This window comes from Chenopodium quinoa, unplaced genomic scaffold, assembly GCF_001683475.1.
Source record: "Chenopodium quinoa cultivar QQ74 unplaced genomic scaffold, ASM168347v1, whole genome shotgun sequence".
Classification (NCBI taxonomy): Eukaryota; Viridiplantae; Streptophyta; class Magnoliopsida; order Caryophyllales; family Amaranthaceae; genus Chenopodium; species Chenopodium quinoa.
This window is the reverse complement of record NW_018742381.1, coordinates 975,190-998,163: the sequence shown is the minus strand read 5'-3', so window position 1 is coordinate 998,163 and position 22,974 is coordinate 975,190. Positions and strand designations below refer to the sequence as shown.

At 33.0% G+C, this 22,974-nt stretch overlaps 4 protein-coding genes across 4 annotated transcripts; all 4 read left to right on the top strand.

Annotated features, from left to right (window-relative positions):
* The first annotated feature begins 1,444 nt into the window (after nt 1-1,444).
* Nucleotides 1,445-2,200, top strand: LOC110697553 (serine/threonine-protein kinase WNK8-like). Its single transcript, XM_021874923.1, has one exon. It carries the CDS (start codon nt 1,445-1,447, stop codon nt 2,198-2,200), a length of 756 nt encoding a protein of 251 aa, XP_021730615.1.
* Nucleotides 2,201-4,758: 2,558 nt separating this feature from the next.
* On the top strand, nt 4,759-6,039 carry LOC110697546 (probable serine/threonine-protein kinase WNK5). Its single transcript, XM_021874915.1, has one exon. It carries the CDS (start codon nt 4,759-4,761, stop codon nt 6,037-6,039), a length of 1,281 nt encoding a protein of 426 aa, XP_021730607.1.
* A 1,093-nt stretch (nt 6,040-7,132) lies between these two features.
* Nucleotides 7,133-8,539, top strand: LOC110697541 (probable serine/threonine-protein kinase WNK11). The gene has a single exon (XM_021874909.1). It carries the CDS (start codon nt 7,133-7,135, stop codon nt 8,537-8,539), a length of 1,407 nt encoding a protein of 468 aa, XP_021730601.1.
* A 1,689-nt stretch (nt 8,540-10,228) lies between these two features.
* LOC110698014 lies at nt 10,229-15,152 on the top strand. The gene is made up of 3 exons (XM_021875419.1): nt 10,229-10,743; nt 12,027-13,632; nt 14,697-15,152. The coding sequence occupies exons 1-3, from the start codon at nt 10,360-10,362 to the stop codon at nt 14,954-14,956; spliced, it is 2,250 nt and encodes a 749-aa protein (XP_021731111.1). The 5' UTR covers nt 10,229-10,359; the 3' UTR covers nt 14,957-15,152.
* The last annotated feature ends 7,822 nt before the right edge of the window (nt 15,153-22,974 follow it).

The following is a 22,974-nucleotide window of genomic DNA, read 5'->3' as shown; positions in this document are numbered from 1 at the left end:
TCGAACAAATAAAGTAGAGATTATAGAACAATAGCAAATAGAGTAGAGATAGGAAAAAAAAAATCAGATTTTCAGGGTCAATAGTATTAATTTTAGGGTTTAGAATATAGTGGCTCCGATACCATGTTAAGTTTAGAGAGAATAGAGAGAATAATGTCGTATATTTTCTATTAGAGTATGAACAAGTATATATATAACTCTGATTAGGGCTCAACACATAGGCCTGATAACTAGACACTAATATAGGGCTTAACAAAGAGACATTGTATTTTAGTTTACCCAAACAGAAAATGAGGTTTTGTATTAAGGGACGGAGGGAGTACTAATCACTAATAAGAAATATCTATCTCTTAAATAAAAACATAAATAATCTTTATTGAAAAAAGGGTAAATTAAAAATTAAGAAAGGGTTTTTTTTTTTTTCTAATTTTTGATCTTGATAACTGACTTAACTAACTACGACAAATGGATAATTAAGATTAATCGGTTTATATATAAAATAGTTTAATTATAAGTAACAACGAACCAACACTAACTATTATGAATACCCTTGTACACTACCATTCTAATTCATTTCATCTTCAACCCATTATTTCAAACATTCTTTTTTTTTTTTTCTCCTACTAGGACTAATGAACAATATGCGAACTGCTAATAATATTTCTACCCCCATCACTTTAGACTACTACTACGAGTAGAGCGTAGAGCCACCTTAACTTAAAACAAATGTGTTTAACTAGACCCACTAATATTTAGTTGAACCGGCTTACTTAGGTTGGAGTAAAATATTAAAATCATTCCTATCGATGTAACGCTTCAATCATTTAATGATAATTATACCCGTCATCAACAAAATGTGGAAATATGAACACTATTTATATTAAATAGTAAAAAAATATTCTTGAATAATGGACAAATTAAAGATTTTGAAAATAAATTGGGTGCTTATTAAGATTTCTCTCTAATGATTCTTATTAAACAGTAATAATCCTAGTATAAGTGTACACCTAAAATTGATTTTTGTTACTCGTAGTTACTAATCACTTTAAAGAAATAGGAGAAGAAATATCTCTTAAATAAAAAATAAAATAAAATAAAATAAAAAATTGAATAGAGGGCAAATTAAAGAATTTTTTTTATAAATAAAAAAAAAAAGAAAAAAAAATCAAGAAAGGGCATTTTCTAAATCTTGATCTTGATAACTGACTTAACTAACTACTACAACTGAAGATTAGTCAGTTTGGATATAACAACCCAAACACTTGCCATTATAAATACCATTCTAAATTTCTAATTCATTTCATCTTCAACCCATTATTTCAAACATTGTGTCTTTTCTCCTAAGAATCCAACAAAAATTCCATCCATCTATAGAAATCAACTTCATTAGCTTGATTCCATTACAAATCTTTCTTTAGTTCTGTTTTGCTGTTATTAACTAGTAATGGCGGGTTCGAGTTCAAGCGGAGGAGACGACGATTATACGGTTGAGGAGACAGATCCTTCAGGGGATTACACAAGATATAAAAATCTGATCGAAGAATCTTCATCAAAATCAGTATTCAAAGGATATGATAGACCTAATGGGAAAGAAGTGGCTTGGATTAAGAGATTGAAAGGAATGATCGTTGCTGAAAAAGAAGCATATCTGATGCGTTTAAATCATTCAAATGTATTGAAATGTTACTACTCTTGGGATAATCAAGAAACAAATACATTAGACCAAATTACAGAAAACTACTCTGGAAATCTGAGTGATTTTATTGAAAATCATACAAATTTCAGTGGTACATCATTAGCTGTAATACAAAATTGGAGTTTACAAATTATTGAAGCTCTTTTGTATCTTCATGAGCAACATATTCTTGTCATTCAGAATAATCTTAGGATCGAAAACTTATATGTTGTTGGAGAATCTGGAACAGTTAAGATTGGAGATCTGAGTGATGCAACGTTCATAACTACAGAAGCTTTGTTACAGATGGAGATGGAAGCAGGTGATCCTGCAACTGATGCAGCTGGTAGGGCAATGCAAGAAGAGATACAACGATTTGGACAATGCGTCCTTCAGATGGTGACCAAAAGTTTGAGGGGTAAACTGATCATAGACAAACAATGCAAGAATTTCATAAAAAGTTGCTTCCTGCCAGGAGATACACAGCCGACACTTGAAGAACTATTGCACCAAGCTATGCTATAAGAGGAGGTCGTAGTGGTTCATTACCGATGTTGTCTGCAACGGAAATCGGCGGAGAACGTCAGAGGTACATTCTTAAAGGAAGATCAGATGATAATGGGTTGATACATATGACATTGAAAATGAGAAACCTTCGCCATCAGTTTAGTTTCTCACTTGGGCTTAATAGAGTTCTACGCGTCATGGAAAGTTTGAAAGAACATCTTGACCTATCTGATGATGAAACCGCATCAATTTCTGATGGTATGGGACAGCTTTTAACAGTTTTTGTGTCTCAATATGGCTTACATGAAAGGAGAACTGTTGTAATATCAGGCAGTGCTTCATCTCTTCGGATAGCTGCGGAGCAGCAGAATCAGGAACAGCAAGCAGGGTGAATTGTCTGATTGGTGCACATAAGATGAGGGAAGTAGCAACAGGAAGACAGAATATAGTTGCTTCAGAAATCTGTTATATCTTGGCATGTCAGTAGCTTATTTCTTTGCTTATCAGTTTGATTGTTTAGTACAAAATTAGACTTTCGTTTATGTCATAAATGTTCTGAATAAATCTAGGTATGTTAGTGATACTTAGTGTGGCAATAAGTATGATTTCTCAGTTTTAGGTCCAACTGGGATTTAATTGTTTCGTTTCTTGATTAATTTTTGTTATAAATTGAACGCGGGAACAAAAACAGAAAAACAATGTTACCGAGAATAAGACTGAGTCGCTCTCTTTAGAACATTCGCGGCACTGCCTCAAACTTGTGCAAGCAGCTCGTACCAAACCGGATGCCCCCCAGGATAAAACAGTCTGTCAAGTATATAAAATACCGGCGGTTTTGCACCGAACCACCGGACAACGAAACACCAGAAAATCTGAAAGAAACTGCTCGATTGTTTTGAGAGAAAGAGAAAATATATTTTGCAAAGTGTTGTTTTCTGTGTATTTAAAATGTTCATCCGTTAAGCAAGGAATTGAACCCGAACCCAAACCCGACCCAGCCCAGCCCGGCCCGGTTCGACGCGTGTGATAGATGGTTTACCATATAGGTCCTTCCTCTCCACAAAATGTGGGTAGCCCAAGGGCCACACCCCTTTAGCCCACTCTCTATATTATAAAGAGAGTAAAACTCTCATTTCCCACCAATGTGGGACTTTGAGTTTTTTCACAAAATTCACACACTACACACTTGTTGTTCCAACAATTTTCATTGTAATTGTGTGATTTAGACGTATGAACATTGGTGTATGTGTTAGTTATAAGATTTTAATAAAAGCAGAAACTCTGCAATTTGTTTTTCTTTCTTTATAATTAGTAGCTTCTATGTCCTTTTTTTTTTTTTTTTTTAACTTTTTAATCCTTTCATCTCTTCACTAAGCACGGGCTATAAATTTATGTCACTATAATTCTTTCAATAAAGCGTTCAACTTGAGCGGGATCAAGTTAGTGTGAGCAATTTGAGTTGGTTGAGTAGAATCCTTTGATTAAAGTGCTCAACTTGAGCCGGATGAAGTTAATAGGACCAATTTAGTCGAGTCGAGTTATGTTGTGTCATGTCATCTTGAGTATAATAACGTCAATCTAATATATAATTCGATAATCTAATGTATTTTAAGTTGCAACACACAACTCTACAAATGAATTTGATTATATAATACGTAATCAATTGAATTGATTGGATTTAATGGTGCATAAGTTTGGTTTTAATACGTGATTAAATTTAAATTATTGTGTTTTGTAATATACATTAAATGACTTGATATTTACTAAACTTAAATTATTTTGACGTAAAATTATTTTCTTCAAATAACAAGAATATGGCCTAAGGTGACATGATGAGTAACTAACCATGCTTTTGGGGAAAAAAACAAGGAAAAATTTACAAAATAATCCCACCTTTTGGAAGTCTTCTCAAATGGTCCGAATTATAAAAAAATCTGGAAATAATCCCACCTTTTAAGGCTATTTTCTTAAAAAAAAAAATAATGAAATAAAAAAAAATCAGTCCATCGGCTCATCTCAGCCATTTCCATCTTGATTAATGGACAAACTAAAGAAATTTTATATCATAATTTGAAAATAAATTGAGTGTTAAATAAGATTTCTCTCTAATGATTCTGACTAAACAATAATAATCATTCAATCATTGTATAAGTGTTCACCAAAAAACGATTTTTGTTACTGGTAGTTACTAATCACTTTTAAGAAAAAGGATAAGAAATATCTCTTAAATAAAATTAAAAGGCCAAATTATTGAATTTTTTTTTTACAAAAAAAAAATAAAAAATCAAGAAAGTGCATTTTCTAATTCTTGTTCTTGATAACTAACTTAACTAACTACAACAAATGGATATATTGAAGATTAATCGGTTTATATATAAAAATGTATGGTTTGATTATAAGTAACAACCAAACACTTACCATTATAAATACCCTTTTACACCACTATTCTAATTCATTTCATCATCAACCCATTATTTCAAGCATTCTGTTTTTTCTCCTAATAACCCAACGAAAATTAGCTTGATTCCATTGCAAATCTTTCTTCAGTTCTGTTTTGCTGTTGTTATTAACTAGTAATGGCGGCTTCGCGCTCACGAGGAGGACACGATTATACGGTTACGGAGACAGATCCGACAGGGCAATACTCAAGGTACAGTAAGCGCATTGATCAGGGAGATCTTAAAGAAGTTTGTTTGGGATATGATAAGACTAATGGCAGAGAAGTTGCTTGGTGTAAGAAATTTCTAAGAACTAATAATCTTGATACTTTGATTACAGAAGCTGAGTTGTTGAGGAATTCTGACCATGATAATATAATCAAATGCTTCTATTATTTTTGGGTCGAAAGGAAAATCGAATTAGATACCAAAGTTGAGTTTAACATGATTACTGAGCTTTATTCTGGGAATTTGAGGGACTACACTCAGAAACATAAGGTTAAAGAAAATAATCCAGCAATCAAGAAATGGTGTCGACAGATTCTGACAGGGCTCGATTTTCTTCACAGTCAAAATATACCGATTATTCACAATAATCTCAAGTGCGAAAACATCTTTGTTGTTGGTAAATCAGGCACGATTAAGCTAGGAGATTTGAATGCCGCAGAGACTCTTGTACTGACTAGTCCAGAGAATGATGATGCTCGTATGATAGCGCGATCTGAGGTATACTGTCTTGGGTTGTGCGTACTACAGATGTTGAGAGACGAAAGATTGCGTACAATGGATTTTAGCCTATTAAACAGAATACAAGACCGACAGCTTAGGAACTTCATTCAGAAGTGTGTGTATCCTGCAGATATCAGACCTACAATAACTCAACTCCTGAATGATCCGTTTCTGTTACCGAGGACTGCGCCTTCTGGCTATACACCAGTACCAGCTACTAGCCCCCCGAGAGCTCAGCCTGTATTACAACCGCGGTCTGCAACAGAATTCGATACAGAACATAGGAGATTCACATTACTGGGAGAGAGGATAGACAGAGAACTGATGGCAGTGACCTTGAGGACTACTGAAGTTAAGAATACTAATTTTGTGTTCTCGCTCAGAACTGATACAGTTCCTTATATGATGGATGTAATCACAGCAGAAGTTAATACTGGTGCAGACGTCGAATTGATGTCTCATACTCTGGAACGACTGAGGTTCTACATAGCCAACATAGGACTAGGAGGTCCGCGACTTGATGAGCCTCAAGAAGATAATATTAGTGAACCTCTCGAGATTAATGTTGTTATTGAAGAACAAGTACGTGAGGCTGATGGTAATGTAATCAACAACAGTAACGCAGCTGCTGCAAACTCTGAGGGTGATATCGACGACAGTAACATAGATCTTTCTTTTGAAGAAGCCTGACTGATGGCAGCAGAAATCCCAAGGTTCTGATCGGAGTAATTACGATGAGGGAAGTGGCAACAGGAAGACACAATGAAAAGTAAATTTTAGACTCATCAGTTTGATTGTTTAGTGCAAAATTAGACTTTGGTTTATGTCATAGTACATAAATTTTCTGAATAAATCTAGGTATGTTAGTGATAGTGTGTCAATAAGTGTGATTTAGATGTATGAACATTGGTGTGTTAGTTTTAAGATTTTAATAAATTTGAGACAATTGCAATTTGTTTTTCTTTCTTTATAATAGTATCTTCGCTCCATGTACAATTTCTTTACTTTTCAATCCTCTCATCTCGTTACTCTATAACTTACTGTTAAGCGTCTAACCTACTATTAATCGTCTCAAGAGTTGGTTAGTTGAGGCTAACTTGACTGTTTATGCAACCTCGCTCAACTCCTCTAACATTCAATAAGCGTCAAACTTACTATTAATTGATCGCATTGGTCCTTGAAGCAATTAGGCTCAATCAAACTTATGTTTCAATAAAATCAGAACTTTAATGTAAGATAAACTAGAACGTACCTATTTCATGTGACGAAAAGTATACTTAGATATTTTGGAACCTAACAAAAAGGAAGATTAGATGAAATGTAAGTATATGTTAACCGCTAATAATATTTCTACCACTAATAAATGGTACTAATTAACAATATTATGTGATAAAAAAATGTGTTTAATTAGATCCACCAATACTTTAATGATTAGGGAATAATATAAATTCATTTAAAAAAATCATTAACGAAAGGTAGAATTAAAAATTAAAAATCAAGAAAGGGCATATTCTGTTTCTTGATCTTGATAACCGACTTAACTAACTACTACTAACGGATAAACTGAAGATTAATCACTTTTAATATATCTTGGTTACAAGTAACATCTAAACACTAAACTATTTTTATAAATAGCAATCTACATTACTGCTATAAATCATTTCATCAAATATTCTGTTTTTACTTCATAACTAACAAAAGTATCATCAATAAAAATCACCCTCATTCCATTACAAATCTTTCTTTAGTCTGTTTTATTGTTCTTAGTTAGTACTCTGCAGTAATGGCGGCTTCGAGTTCACAAGTAGACGAACTCAAGATCGTGGAGAGAAACCCGACAAGGCAATTCGCAAGGTACGATGACATTATCATTGTACAACCGGTGCTAAGGCTAAAGCCATCATCAGGAAACAAATTTATCAGAGAACCGAGCAGCGAATCGAAAGTAGTCTATAAGGGATTTGATGGAGTTACTGGCAGAGATATTGCTTGGAGTAAGACAGTGTTAACTACTGAAAATCACGAGATATTATACGAAGAAGCTAAGCTGTTACATAAGTTAGAGCATGAAAATGTAATGAAGTGTTACGATTGTTGGGTCGATTTTAAAAATGATTTAGTAACGCTTAACATGATTACTGAAATTTATTGTGGGAATTTGAGAGATTATTCCAAAAAACATTGGATTGGAAAATTTGAAGATACTACTCCAATTAAAAACTGGTGTAGGCATATTCTTAGAGGGATGATTTATCTTCACAGTCTTAGTCCGCCGAATTATCTTCGTAGTCTTTACTCGGAAAACTTCTTTGTTATTGGAAATTCGGGCATAGTTAAGCTTGGAGATTTATGTAGCGCGATGGTTCTTGAACCGGGGAGTAGTACTGAGAGCAATAATGCTGATGTTGTTGCAAATGCGCGGTCTGAGATATACGAGTTTGGGATGTGTGTACTACAGATGGTGTATAAGGATACTGTAGAGAGGAGATGGAGGGACTCGCGTGACAAGCTACAGAGAGTGATTGACAAAGAACTTAAGGAGTTCATTCAGAAGTGTATAGGAGGTGCAGATGTCCGACCTACTGCGATTGAACTGTTGAATGATCCATTTCTTGAACTGAGTGTTGAGGATCAGGACCCTAGCACGTATTTAACAGGATGCAGTCTTCCGAATCTGAGGCTAACTAGTATTGTGGAATTCCCGCCTCCTGGCTCGAGTGATCAGAGGCTAAGATCAGTACTGCAGTCTGGAAGGGAAATAGAAAAGGTGATTGATGATGACAAAGGAAATAAGAAATTCGGATTAAAAGGAAGAGTGAAGGACCGCGAATTGATACACATGGACTTCGTAGATTATAGTCGTAAGAGGGTTATGTTTCATTTCTCACTCGAAACCAATACAGTTCTGCAAGTCGTAGAGAAGTTCAAAGAAGAATTTGGCCTGTCAGATGAAGATGCTGCATCAATTCCTCAGAGTATGGAACAACTGATAACAGAACTTGTGCCTGAATATGCTAACAGTGACAGTAAAACAGCTGCAGTTTCTGAGAATGCTCAGAATCTTGTGAATATATCTACTGAGGAAACTTCTGGTGGTGGCCGCCGGACATATGAAACATCACGGATCCAACACAGCCAAGGCGCGAAGCAGAAGCAGAGGAAGATATGGCAACAACGTCGGAGTAATTAGGATGAGGGGATTGAAGTGGCAGCAGGAAGACAAAATATAGTAGCATTGGAAAGCTGTCATTTCTTGACAGTAGTAGATTTTAAGCTCAACTTGATTCTTAGTACACAATTAGACTTTCAATTTAATTTGATTCTAAGCATGTTGTTAGTAATATTAGAGTGTCAAAAAGTATGATTTCTCAGTTTTAGGTGTAACTAGGATTCAATTCTTTCCTTTGTTGATTGATTGTCATTTGTACGTGTTTAATCTAGATAAATGAACATTGGTTTTGGTTAATACGCATTTTTTTATCTTCTGTGTAATACTTTGTAATATCTTTGCAATCCTCTCCTGTTAATAACATATACCAGAAAGTGTTTTTAAGCATGGACTATGTGTTCAAGTTATTGAAGTACGCGATCAGCTTGTATTAGCACAATTAGAGTTTATTAATCGTATCGTGTAATCTATAGTAAAGTCTGATTATTAAATAGGCGGGCAATGCAAAGTACTCAGATGACCAATTTGGCCGGCGGCTTGTACGTTCAACTCCTGGTGTTGGCAGGTTCATTGGCCGTACTTACACGCCAATGGCCTATGTATGTTGCTCTCTTAAATTTACTTGTGTTAATTGCTTTTCCTTTCAATATTGATACAGTGTATCACTTTGTTGCATTTTTTAAAAAAAATTATATTTATAACTCGTAAACAAACGGAGACTAGGGATTTTTTATGACAATAGTTTGTACTTTGGATTATTTAGTCTTTGTTTATTTTCTTTTTGTAACTGAAATTATATTTATGAATTTGGAGTAAAGAATTTTACTTGAAACTAGTGACGTATTGTGCACAAGATTTGAAATTATTTATGGATTATCCAAATTATACAAGTGCTCGTATTGTTGGGGTGTTCCTTCCTATAATCCTACTTGGAGGAAGTAGTCCAATTCATTGGACTAATATAGTGTTAAGCCATATGGGTTGTATAGTTTTTTGGGCCCATATGAAGAAATAAGAGTAGTAAGTTAATGTGGGGGTTGAAATAGAGTATGGCCAACTGGAAATTAAGTGTGCACAGCAAGCCACAAGCAAACCCACGCACTAAACAAGAGGGAGGCAGAGAAGGAGAAAGGAGAACTCTCCATAGAAGCTGTCACGATTTTGCTCGATCGGATGGTCAAACATTGCTCGATCGACTCCAAATTGAGTTTATCCACTTATTAGTATTGTACATGGAGAATGGTTTGTGTCCAAACTTGTTGTTTTATGTTGTAGAGCCTCTAGCATTGTTTAGAGAGGGTTAATTTGGTGTATCCATTAATTATTATTGATCAGTGGAAGAACTTGGTGCCGACTTACGATACCCGTGGTTTTCTCCCATTTGGCGGTTGGTCTAAAATTTTTTGAAAACCGCGATTTGATCATTTTCGGAAACCGCACCGCAATTTTCAAATCGCACTCTAAACATCCCTAAACACGTATAAACTAATCCTAAGTATAATTCATTAATTTGGCTTGGTTAATGGCAAATTGGCAATGACAATTTTGACACCTGCTCCGGATTCCTATCCATACAAAGGTTAAAAGTCAAATCTATTCATATTTATATCCGAATCAAAATTCAAAGCCCAATAAGTCCAATAGATTTACTCCGTATTAAAATACTCGTAATAATGTATTTATGACTTTAAAACCACTAAAATTAACGCAACTCTAATAATTATCTCCCTTGACCCCTGGTAAAAAAATAACCATATTTGGTGGGAAAATCTCACCTCGTTCATCATCCTACTTCATCCAACTCACCTCACTTGGTCGAGGCACACTCAATTTTCTTCATCATGGAAACCCTAGACCCCATTTTCAATCCCAATTCACCAAACAAACGATTGAAATCGGAATCCCTAACCCTAGATCCTGCAATTCCGTCTTCGATTGACAAAGGTAAAGCTCCGATTATCGACGACAATGACGGCGAAACCTACGATTGTTGCGAATCGCCGACGAATGATGGCTGCGGAATTTGTTTCTCGGAGGAAGGAAGAACTGTTAGAGGTTTTATTGATAGTTGTGATCATTACTTTTGCTTTCTTTGTATTATTGAATGGTCGAAGATTGAGTCTCGGTGCCCCTTGTGTAGAGGGAGGTTTAGTAGTATTCGTCGTATGAGAAAGGATGGGAGCTTCATTGGTCAGGGTTCGGTTCGGGTGCCGGTGCGAGATCAGGTATATAATTTGTTTTATGTTATTGTTGAATTTGGAGTTTTCATTGTTTGTTTATCGATGTGATTTCTGATAATTGAAGTTGTGTTGTTCGTAATTGATTATATGTTATGTATGTTTGTGTTTATGTTTATGATTCTGGCCTGTTTGGTAGGTGATAATAAATCGCGGTAATGAGAATAATGTAGATTTTACAATGGAAGTATTGCATCCTTAATGTTAAGGTTTGTGATTATGCAATTCAATCCCCAAAATTATGGGTTATTTAGTAAATTTACATTCCCACACAATTGACGGATGGTTATGAGGAGTTAGGAAAAAAAAAATAAAAAATACTTAGGGGTTGATAAGCCTTACAATCGGCATTTACATCAGAGATTTTCCTCACCAAATATACAATTTTGTTCCCCAAACACCTACCAATCAGTCCTGTTGGGGAAATAGGCTTTTGAAAGGTGATATTATAGTACAAATAGACGTTAAAAGAGTAAGAATGGTTGACCCTTAGCCCATTATAGGACATAGAGTCATATAGCATACCTTTAGGGACATAAGAAGCTTTTTTAAAGTAATTTTTCCAATTTTGGTGTTGTAAGGACACTATGGTATCTCATAATATCACTTAGGTTACTTGATATTGCATATTTTCAATTTGGTGACTTGAAAATATGAAATTAGCTTCAGTTTAGTGATCTGTAATAATGTTGAAGTTTGTGTCCATTATGGAGTGTCTAGAAAAATTTTATTTGTAATCTTATAATTTAGACCATTGAAGTTGAATATGAAAGTTATACTCCAATATTACATCAATTTAATCGGGTCTCTAATTTATTTATTTTTCAACAGTAAAAATTTAATATTCTGTAAGAAATCCTGGATGACACATCACGTTTTACTGGAGTTTAACAACCTTATTGTCTAGCCAATGAGATGAAACAATTTTTTCAATAGGTTACCAATGCAGAATTTTGTCATATGTTAGAATACCAAATGCAATTTATTTGTTTTAAATGGTTGGTGTAATACTTTGATGCTGTAGAAACTAGAAAGTAGCTATTGTGAAAGTTATATGACATCATAGGTCCAGCTTAATTTTGCTGTAAATTGACCATTGGATACCGAGCCTTTCCTTAATAATTCACTTTGAAGATTAAGCCTCCACAGCTTCGACTGTTGGCCAAGATACATGTTTTGTTGTCCTGCTGACTGCGCTGAGCGTGATGGTATCTTTGATTGCTAATGCTTAGTATCTGTTAATTATTAATGGTTGTATGTCTTACTTGCAGATCTATGATCCTTTTGGGGAACCAGTTGACCCATATGCACGAGCAAAGTGCTCTGTCTGCAATGGTACTACGGATGAGTGCCTTCTTCTTTTATGTGATCTCTGTGACTCAGCTTCACATACTTTTTGTGTTGGCCTTGGTGCCTCTGTACCTGAAGATGATTGGTTTTGCCGGGATTGTGCTCTTCTACGGGATGAGCAGCTTGACAATGATATGAGTGATGATGTTGTTACTTCTATTGATCCTCCTCCTTGTGCTGAGGAATCGTTGCCAACTTCAGCTTCAGTCTCAATATTTGATATTGTGAGAGACCCAAATAGGTCAAAGGAGTTTGACTCTGAGACAAATAGGCTTCTCAAATTGGTGTCTCAAAATCCGACAAAGTTTTCTTCCAAAGCTACTGCTTCTGATCAGTCAAATATAGCATCTGCACAAAGTGTACCTGGTGAAAGAGATAATTTGCATCCTGCTGATATGTCATCTAGTGCTAGAACACTGCAGAATTGCCGAAATGCTCACAGGCACATTAATGTCTTGCGTGAGAATTGGGGTGCTTTTAGAACTGGATCCTTGAGCTTCTCTCTAGTATTTTCTGATTCCTTAAGTAAAGCTAGTAAGAAAAAGAATGTTAATGGAACAAGTGGAGAAAAATTTTGCGAATTGCAATCCATTTCATCTGCGAGCTCTTTGCAATCAAAGTCTTATGATGACACATGTGATAAAGATTCCTACAATGTTGACAGAGCTTGGAAATTGATGACAAAAGCAAAGACTGTGCAGCAAACTGCTAAGTCAAAAAATACTCCTAAGATTTCTCAAAATAAAGCACATAGTTTAAAGATAGATAAATTTGTACCTAAGTGTGTAGTGTCTGGAAGAAAGGATCTAATGTCCCCTAAATTTGAGAAGCAAAAGCTTACTAATAAGGTAAGTGGAAGGCCTTCTGAGACTTCTGGAAAGCATCGTGTGACTAATTTTACCTCACAAGCTGCTAATGCCTCTAGGAGCAAGCATCAGAAGTCCTGTGTTCCTAAATTATCTATGCCCAGAGAAGTACAAACTTCTTCAAAAGCTAATATTTTTCACGACGCAGCGCTCTTAGCATCATCTAAAAAGCTACAGGGAGGAGACTCTACTGTTCTTGAAGATGGCTCTGCTTGGCCAACATCTTCATGTGGGCAAATAGCAGGAATGTCTGATGTATCACATCCCAGATTGCAGAGGATGGAATCATCTGCATGTCCTGTGAAGAAAAATGGCCTTATGATTATCTGTGCATCCAGTAAGCAGGAGCCACAAACATCAGCACAGGCTGAGAATTGTCGTGATAAAACTGGCTTACTTTCTGATGCAAATCTAGGAAGAGGATTGTCAAATATTTCTGATGAACGGAATGGGTTTGCTAGCTCGACATCTTCATATGATCCTATAGTGGGCGGCTCTGATGCATCTAATGTCAAGTTGGAAGGGAAGAAAATATCAGCATGTCCTGGAAGTGTTGGATTTAACAGCAGCAGCAAGGGTAACAAGGATGATGACGCAAAGGGTGAGATTCAATCCCTAGTCAAGCTCAACCTGAAGCTCCTTTGTAAAGACAAACGATTAGGTATGCTGATAAAAATCTCTCTAAGTATGTGTTGCTCTTTTGTTAGGCTTAGGCATTATCTTCTTTAGAATACTTTGAAAGAATCCTTTACAGTATATATTTTTTTTGCTAGAAATAGTCCCCTATTCGGCCCTTTCCTTCACCAGAGATCTACAAGTTCTGGGTTTTCATAGAGAGTGATTGTATTGAATTTTGTTTGTTGATGGAATAATTATTTGATAACCTGGATCAGAAGTGACGTGAGATGATTTAGATGTGATGCATTTGTCATGTCAATATTGGTCCAAATGTCCCATGCCTTTAAAGGGGTTCCCATTTTGGGCAGAGTAAATGGTGTCGTATGTGGGCACCTTACCCTTGTGTTGATGAAGAAACTGATCTTAATAAATCTGATACATATGACTTTGCTACTTCCTAACAAAAATATACTAGAAACAATGCAACAAGTTTTAACATTCCAATAAATTAAAATTGTGAAATCTTTGATGATATTGGAAATCGAGATTATGATTGTAAAATAAATCATAAAGGTGTTTCCAGGCTGTGTATAGTGGAGGTAATGCATAAAGACCCTTCTCACTGATGAAATAGGATTGACGTGTACTATTATTGTTGACATTGCCTTGGTACAGCCCTTTTGTGGTGATCGTTCTATGACAGTGGCCTTCTAAATCTTTTGAGACTACTATGTAGGATGATTAAAAGTCAAGTTTTATAGTTTATCTGTATGGAAGAATTATATGTCGCCTTTGATCTTAATGATATTCTGCAGAGTTCTTGACCCTTTAATGGATAAAAAATCTACTATGTTGTTTACTTTAGAATAATAAAGACACTAGTTAAAATGACTTGCTAAACTACCTGTTCTTTTTTATAACGTTGAGGTAGCAGTGTAGTGTTGGATGAATGTGCAATTTGAAATTCCTTTTCTATATTGTTGTATTGTTGAGATTTCTCATATCTAACCCCTTAGGGTGGACGCATTTAAAAGTATTGCGGTAATATTGATTTTGTTCTTGACCCAATCTTGTATTATCATTCTTTCTTCTGTTTTAATGTACTAGACGTGGATGCATTCAAGGAAATCGCCAGGCTTTCAACACATACAATTTTGGCTTCCTGTGGCTTTGAGCATCGAAAAATTGTTAGTCCACCCCCAACATTAGTATGCCATCACGGTGATCAAACTCCACAGTTTCATAGATCTACGGTAGTGCCTAGCTCTTGCAGGGAATGCTTCTACGTCTTTGTCAAAGATGTAGTTAATTCGATCATGTCCAAGAAATTGAATAGTGCTAAGGTTGCTGCTAAAATTGTATCTTGATAAAAAAAATTATATGCTGAATTGCTGATGACGTAACTCATCATCTTTTACCAGTACAGAGGTGAAAGATTTTGCGACTGATTCAGGTATATTAGATCCTAAATACTCCTAGTCATTGTATATAATAATTCATTGTATTTGTAACATTTATGTCTTTATTGCATGACCAAAAGTATTGCACAAATGATTACTAGCAGATATGATCTTTACTTGTTTCTTTTTTTTTGATGAATAATCTTTACTTGTTTCTTTTTTTGATGATTAATCTTTACTTGTTTCATTTGCTAATTGCTAGAGTAACTAGGAAATGGTTAATGAGACTTATATATGCCTTTTTTTGGAACAACATAAACAGCAAGTGAAATTCACAGGCTTGTTTTACTCTTTTACTTGAGAAAGATATAGGGATGACATATGGGTATGATTATGTAGACTCTACAAAGCATTCGTCCAAGATAGAGGCATGTGTACGACTTTGATGGATGGTGGACTAGTGTGCATGTATTAATATTTGCATGTTTTGAAATCCTACACCCCATATCCGCTTATCTCACATTCTCACCTCGCACACCCCCACCCCCACCCCCTTCCCTGCCCGCCGTGTGCGTTCCTTTGATTCTAATATTACCTGTGTTCAAATTTGTAACTCTTTACGCTCCAATCTCATGTGGTAACAAGCGGATGATTGATATTCAGTTATCTACTTGGGTAGTATACTAGTAGGTGACTATTAGGTGGATAGTACTAGTAGATGTTCACTCTGATGGTGGGGGTGAGTGAGAGTCTAGATTTTAACTGAACTAAGCAAATATCAAAATATGATTGTTAGCTATATATGTATACTCACCATGAGTCCATGACCGGTGGATTTTAACTGAACTGTCTTTTTTTTTCTTTTTTTTTTTTTCTTTTTTTTTAACTAAAATTATATTAACAAAACTGAAATTATTTTTTGCTGAACTCAAATTAATTTTATTGAATTAATTTTACTGATTTTCTATTAAATTTCTTCTTTAAAGTTATTGATTTTTACTAAATTAAAATTATTTTTACTGAATTTTTTTTTTTAAGGTGAAGTGAACAAGGCCTAATACAACTAAAAATAAATAAATTAAATTTAAAATTAAAATCTATTTACCAATATAGAGTTTTAATTATCACAAAATCTTAAACTGTTCACTTCACCTTAGTATTGTTGAATTGATTTTTTTATTTTTTTTTTGTTAATTCTTTATTACATTTCTTCTTTAAAGTTCCTTATTTTTTACTAATTAAAATTATTTTACTGAATTGAACTTATTTTTACTATTTAAAATTATTTTTATTGAATTGAAATTATTTTTACTGAATATTTTTTTTAGGTGAAGAAAATAGGGCCTAAACAATATTTCATTAACTTATTATTACCCTAAAAAAATTTAAAATTAGTCTTATATACTTTAATTTTACCTTTTATATAACATAAATTTTATCCTTACAAACACTCATAATGCACTAGATTAATCATATTAGCATTTATAATATGTATCCATTAGAAAATACACATTAAAGTACAATCAAACTTATTGCAAATTAAAAGTAAAATTGTTGCGTAAAAAAAAAAAGGAGTTAAATTGTTCAAATCCTTTCAATAAAAAAAAAAAATTTAAAAAAAAAAAGAAAAACAAAAGTCTGCTTTATACAAGTACAAAACTTATTATACCATTATTTCAGTCATTTATAAATTAGACCGCGAACCTAGACGCATATTTATTTTTTTAAAAATAAATAAAATATTTAAATTTTCAAATAAAAAATAATCTGTAATACTCAAGGAAGATGGTGTAAGAATGTAGATAACGTTGGGGAGCAATGCATTTACTGTCACAATTTACACAGATTTTGTTTCTCTGGTTATGATGCTTAGGGGCGATATAATCACAGGTGTCAGTTTTCGGTGGACGGTTGATAGCATTCGTCGAGCTAGTAAGGCATTTACATGATGTAGCATCCACAGTGTTCAGAGAGATCGTGTAAACAAGGCGCACATTCTCGCAACCACAGCTAATAATAGTTTATCTTTTTTAATAAATGTTATGTAGTTTACATGTTTAAACTTATGTAAAAAATATATATATAATAATAAAAATTAAAAAAAAAAAGAAAAAAAAAAAGTGTAAGATAACGGAAGATAAAACGGAACGGGAGAAGGAGGGTATAAAAGAATGGTCCCCACTCGGCAGGCTGTGTGTGTGAGTGTGGCATATGAACGGCAGGGGATGGGCGCACGTGACTGGCTGCTTCCCTCACTCACGTGCGTTCTTTCCTACTGCTATAGCTTAAATTTACATTTTCAATTAATTAAAAGACACATACGAATTATGTCTTGTCACATCATTTTATGTCACATACGCAATACTTGGGCGATCACTCCCTTCATGTGCCTACCCTCACCCTCTCTCTCTCTCTCTCTCTACACTGTTGTATACTTGCATAGTAGTTGCATCATTGTATGGCATCATTTATCTACCATTTCATGAGTTCCCTACGTTCTAAATCGTCAATAAATAAAAGTCTTATTTATATAGTTTTTATTTATTACCCGTAAATGTTTTTTTATAAATATTCTAAAAGTATTTTGTTTATGTCAGTTGCAACAAAGGGCTATTATTTTGTAAAATATAAAAGATTCCTTAATTATTGCAACTAAAAAGTTCAAAAGTAGTATTATAGAACCCAACTCAAATTTGTATGTGTTAATGATAAAGAATTTTTAACACAAACATTTTCTTAAAAATAAATATTTACTATGGGATGGAGGAAGAGAATATCTAATATTCTTAATGGCAAAGATGGATTGAAAGTGGATTTATTGAATTAGTCTTTTATATGAGCGAGATAGCTCGCAGATAAGCTAATCTAAATTACAAGTTAGGTTCTTTATGGTGAAGGAAATGATAAAGGAAATATCCACTTTTAAAATTATAACTAAACGAGATCATACAATGTTTGATATTTAAGGTTACAAGGTAAACATCCTAATAACCTACAAAGTACCAACTACACCAAATTGATTGGATAAGCTCAACTTGCAAATAGTTATATATGTTTCAACTTTCAAATTGTTTATTAAAGGTTGAAAAATTTAGGAACATGTGATCTAGGGGTGAAAAACAAATTAGGTAACTACACAGCCTAGCTACATTCATGACTGCTTAAGTTATTGGATATGGCCAATGCCCTTTTATAAAAACTATGGTAGATAATGTTGTTTTTTTTAAAAAAAAAAAAAAGAAAAAAAAATTGAACAAATCTAAGAGCCAAAGCCAATTCAACCCTTCAATTATATTTAATAAATTTTGTTATGATCGATTATCTTATACGGAGAAAGTAGTACAAAGTAGTTGGAACATGCGGAAAAAAAAAAAAAAAAAAAAAAAAAAAAAGTAGTTGTTTCATCTGTAATTTTTACAAATTACTCTTGTAAATATCTAACACGCTTTAAGTTTTAGTATAATTAGGTCATGTTTTTTTGAACTTCTGAGCAGAGCAAAGCAAGTGTCAGCAGAATATTAAAAATCAATAAAGCAAGGGCTCAACAAAGCAGAGCATATTTTAGCAGAGCATACATACCACAATAGCTCAAAAGAACAGGGTCTTATTTGAATATAGTTGTTCTTTTTTAATTGACATGTTTCATTTATTACACTTCTAAATACATACGGAGTAACTTTAACCAATAATAATTTTAAATTTTGATAAGCAAAAATTATACAAATTAGATATTTTAACAGTATTTTTCGCAATTTCTATCTTACTCCCGGAGTACCATGTAGCGTGAGCATGGTACTCCCGGGTCCAAACGACATCATTTTTAGTTTAGGCAATAGGTATATAATCAGCCTCTTCCTCTATTATCCCCTCCTTCCCGAGTTTCTCCCTTTTCTTCCTAATATACTTTGTTTCCCTCTAATCCTCATTTTTCCAATTGCAATAATTTTTCGTTCTGATTTTTCTCTCAATCCAATCAATTACTCTTTTTCTCATCTCTTTTCGTCAATTATTTTTCTAAATTGAAGATGATTTTGCGCAATTTGCTAGGTATCGAAGCCGATGATGCTCGTTGTAGTGGTATTGAATCTGCTCTTGCTGATTTTGATGCTGAAATCATTACAGATCTAAAATAACATTTATTAGTTCTAAAATAATCTAATCTATTTATAAAATAACATTTATTAGTTCTAAAATAATATAATCTAAAATAACAGTTACTAGTTCTAAAATAATATTTTTAGTTATAAAAATAGTATGCTTCCATTTGTAAAATAACATTAATTATTTTTAAAATCATAAAATCTGAAATAACATCGAGTAGTTCTAAAATAATATTTTCAATAACAATAAATAACATGTTTAGTAAATGGAATAATATATACCTTTAACAAAGTTAATGAACTTGAACTACTTGCTGCTTCAGTGGAATAATATATAACATGTCTTCGATGGATGCAATTGAAGAATTTTCAACTGTTTCAAATGGTGAAATAGAGAGAGAGAAAAGAAGAGTGATAGTGGAGAGTGAAATGAGGATGGTGAAACGAATTGATATATATATGTGTGTGTGTGTGTGTGTGTTATTTCGTTTTGTTAATTTGTTATTTCTTTCTAGTGCGGTTTTTAAAGTTGGGTTTCTAGCCTATTTATTAGATTGACCTGGAGTATAATACTAGGTACTCCATAAATACCTAATACTAATTGGTATTTTTTAAGAGAATTCTAACAAGATCTCATATAAAAAGGTTAAAAAAGAGATGTGAATAATACAAGAGTTAAAGTACATCAAGTAAAAAAAACGGAGAAAGTATATAATACTCTGACATTATACTCTTTTTTCTTTCTTTCTTTTTTTTTTTTTTTTTTTTTAAGGACTCTGACATTATACTTAAAAACTACAGTTATTTAAAATAATCGAACAAAAAAAAAAACCGGGAAGAGTGTTACAAAATGTAAGCAATAACACGAGAAAGAGGAGCAGCAATGAATCTAAAAAACAGGTATGAATAAAAGGGAAAGAGAAAGTGGATCGCGTAAGAGAGAGAGTAGGGCCCACCACACCAAAGCGTGAGTTGGGCCACGTGATTTGGGAGGCGACGTTGTGGTAGGCTACCCAATTTTTTTAATCACGTGATGCGGTGCATCAACCATGCATGCTTCGACACGTATCACTCTTTTAAATCAAAAACACACTCATGAATTATTTTATTACATTTCATTAATTTATTTATTAAACTATTCAGTGAGTAGAGTAGTACATTAAATTAAAGTAAAAGTATCATTATCCTAAGACACGTATAAAGATAGATAAAACATTTATTAACTGATCCCTATATTGATACTCTTAGCCAGAGAATGTCCATCTTCTAGCTCCCCCCTTTTTTTTTCTTTATTTTTTTTTTTTTCCTTTTCTACAATTGATTCGATTTTTAATTGTTTCACTTTGACTTTGATATTACTAACGTATCTTGTTTAGGGAGTATATTTTGATGATGGTATTTCATTTATCATTTGATCGACTATTTAGTTGCAAATTTCTAATACATTAGATCCAAAGCTACTCAAAGAGCTACCACAAAAATATACTCGGTACAAAGTATGTTACACAGTATAAAGAAATACTTAAAGACTAATGGTAAAATATACTTTCTCCGTTTCTTAATAACTGCAACATTTCCCTAAAATTGAAATGTCACAAAAGTTGTAACACACTATAAAATGAAGGTTTTTAAGATGAAAATTGCACTATTACCTTTATTTAAAGCTTGTGGCTCACTTGAGTATACTCCTAACAACCTCTTAACCCCATTTTAATTGTATTATATCATGTGAGATCCATTTTTCTTAAATATTGTAATAAAGTGTGTGTTACTATTATAAACAAATGGAGGAAATATATAAATATATATTTACACAATATATGTGATAAATGAGGTGAAGCACCTAAAATAATTTGATATAGTAATAATAGTTAGTAATTCAATTAAAAAAGTGGAAATTTTAAAATAAATTTACAATTAAGGAACTACTTTTTTTTTTTTTTTGAAAAGATAGGGTAAACAAAAACTAGTGAAGTTTTCTATGGAGGGTGTGTTTTATTCTTTGATTTTTACTTATTTGAAATTATTTGAATTTTTTTATTAGACCTTTTCAAAATTTATTTTCTTTAAATAAGTAAAAATAAGGTATATAAAATTAGAATAAGAAGAAAATTTGCTATATATCTATAAAAGTCGATGTCATGATGAGTTTGTAAGTAGTGTCCTATCGCAACAATGTAATTTGATTGCAATTGGCTTTCTGATAGACACGAAGATAATCAATTGGGTGCTCGATATAGAAGATATTAGCTAAGATGTACAAAAATTTGAGTTTGAAATCTAGGATGGTAGGAGAGAAGGTCTAAATTATAATGAGGTGGGTGTAGTGGAACTATTATATATTCTTATTTGGGGAGGGTGGGGTGACAAATCGATCATGTGACTAGATGTGGAGGCCAATGTCACATTATTACTAACCCATCTCAAAATACTCGTCACTCCTTGTTATTCAATACTTTCCAACATGCTTCCTCATTTGTGTAAATGCTAATTATATAGTGGATTATTATATTTGTATTCTTCATGTGATTAAGTCTTATTTTGCGATTGTACATACAATTGTACTCCCCCTTTCCTCTAAAAAGGTGTTAATCTATGATTACAAGATTTATTTATACTAATTAATTAACAACTTAACATTTGAATATGTTGATGCAATTGTCTTTTTCACACACTAATAATTAAGGGTAATGACGTACAATGAACCATTAGGGTTGTGCATCAAATTTGATATATATTTTCTAAATCAATATTAAAATTAGGAATATATGAGTTCATGTATCGATGGATATAATTGTCGTTTGAGTTTGATTAAATTAAAAAATTTACCTTTAGATCATTAATTTAATTTATAAGCAACTTTAAGGTTTGCTTGTATATATTATTATTACACCCCTCTTTATCCAATTAATTTGGCCTTTTGTAAAAAAATTAAATGCGCATATTTGAGTGTAAAATCTTCAACTATAATATAAATTCTAATTATATTAGCTTAATACTTTGAAATTATAGATTGAGACGAATCTAATAAGATTAAAAGTTTGATTTTTTCCTTGTATATATAATGAATTATTCATGGTGGTCATCGAACTGTGTCCGTTTCAAATGGAACAAATTAACAAAAGGAAAAGGATGGTGTAAATGTGTAATAATAATAATAATTAATTAACTAGTATCTACTCCCATCAAAATTAAATGATCTAAATCAATTATGTATAACATTAAAAAAAATTAGTCGACAATTCCATGTGACAACGTACTACTAATTGCCTCTAAAAAGCTTTGGTCCCTAGCTATCAAATTAAACTAATGGATACCTAACAGAAGATAGCTTAATATTATTAATTGATTGTCATTTACTTAGGCTACGAAGACACCCATATTGGGCATATTCCCACCAATTATAAATAATTTCATTTTAAAGTTAATTAAAACTTTGGTTCAAAATGTAATCCAACCATCATATAGTATATCTTTCAAGCTTCATTATATTTTATATTATATTGTAAGGTCGTCGAATTACCAAATCATGTACCACCGTCATCATAGGTTCAACTAATTAATTATATTCATACACTTATATATAAATCTAACCTTTATAATTGTTTAATTAGTAGCCTAATCTGTAAAATGAAAAGAGACATTGGTATACTACCTGTATACATGCACCTCAATTGCTGTCTTTTCATGTATTGGAATCTTATTATAGCCCTCTTTAGCTCTCAATAATTAACTAATAAATTAATTAGCTAATGTTTTCTTATATATAGAGGGATCATAGAAAACGTAATGTATAGTCATAAACTCATAATCAGACCTACCTTTGCAAGTCGCCATAGATGTATGTAGTAGCATACTCTAAAATTATCGGATAAGACTAGCTAA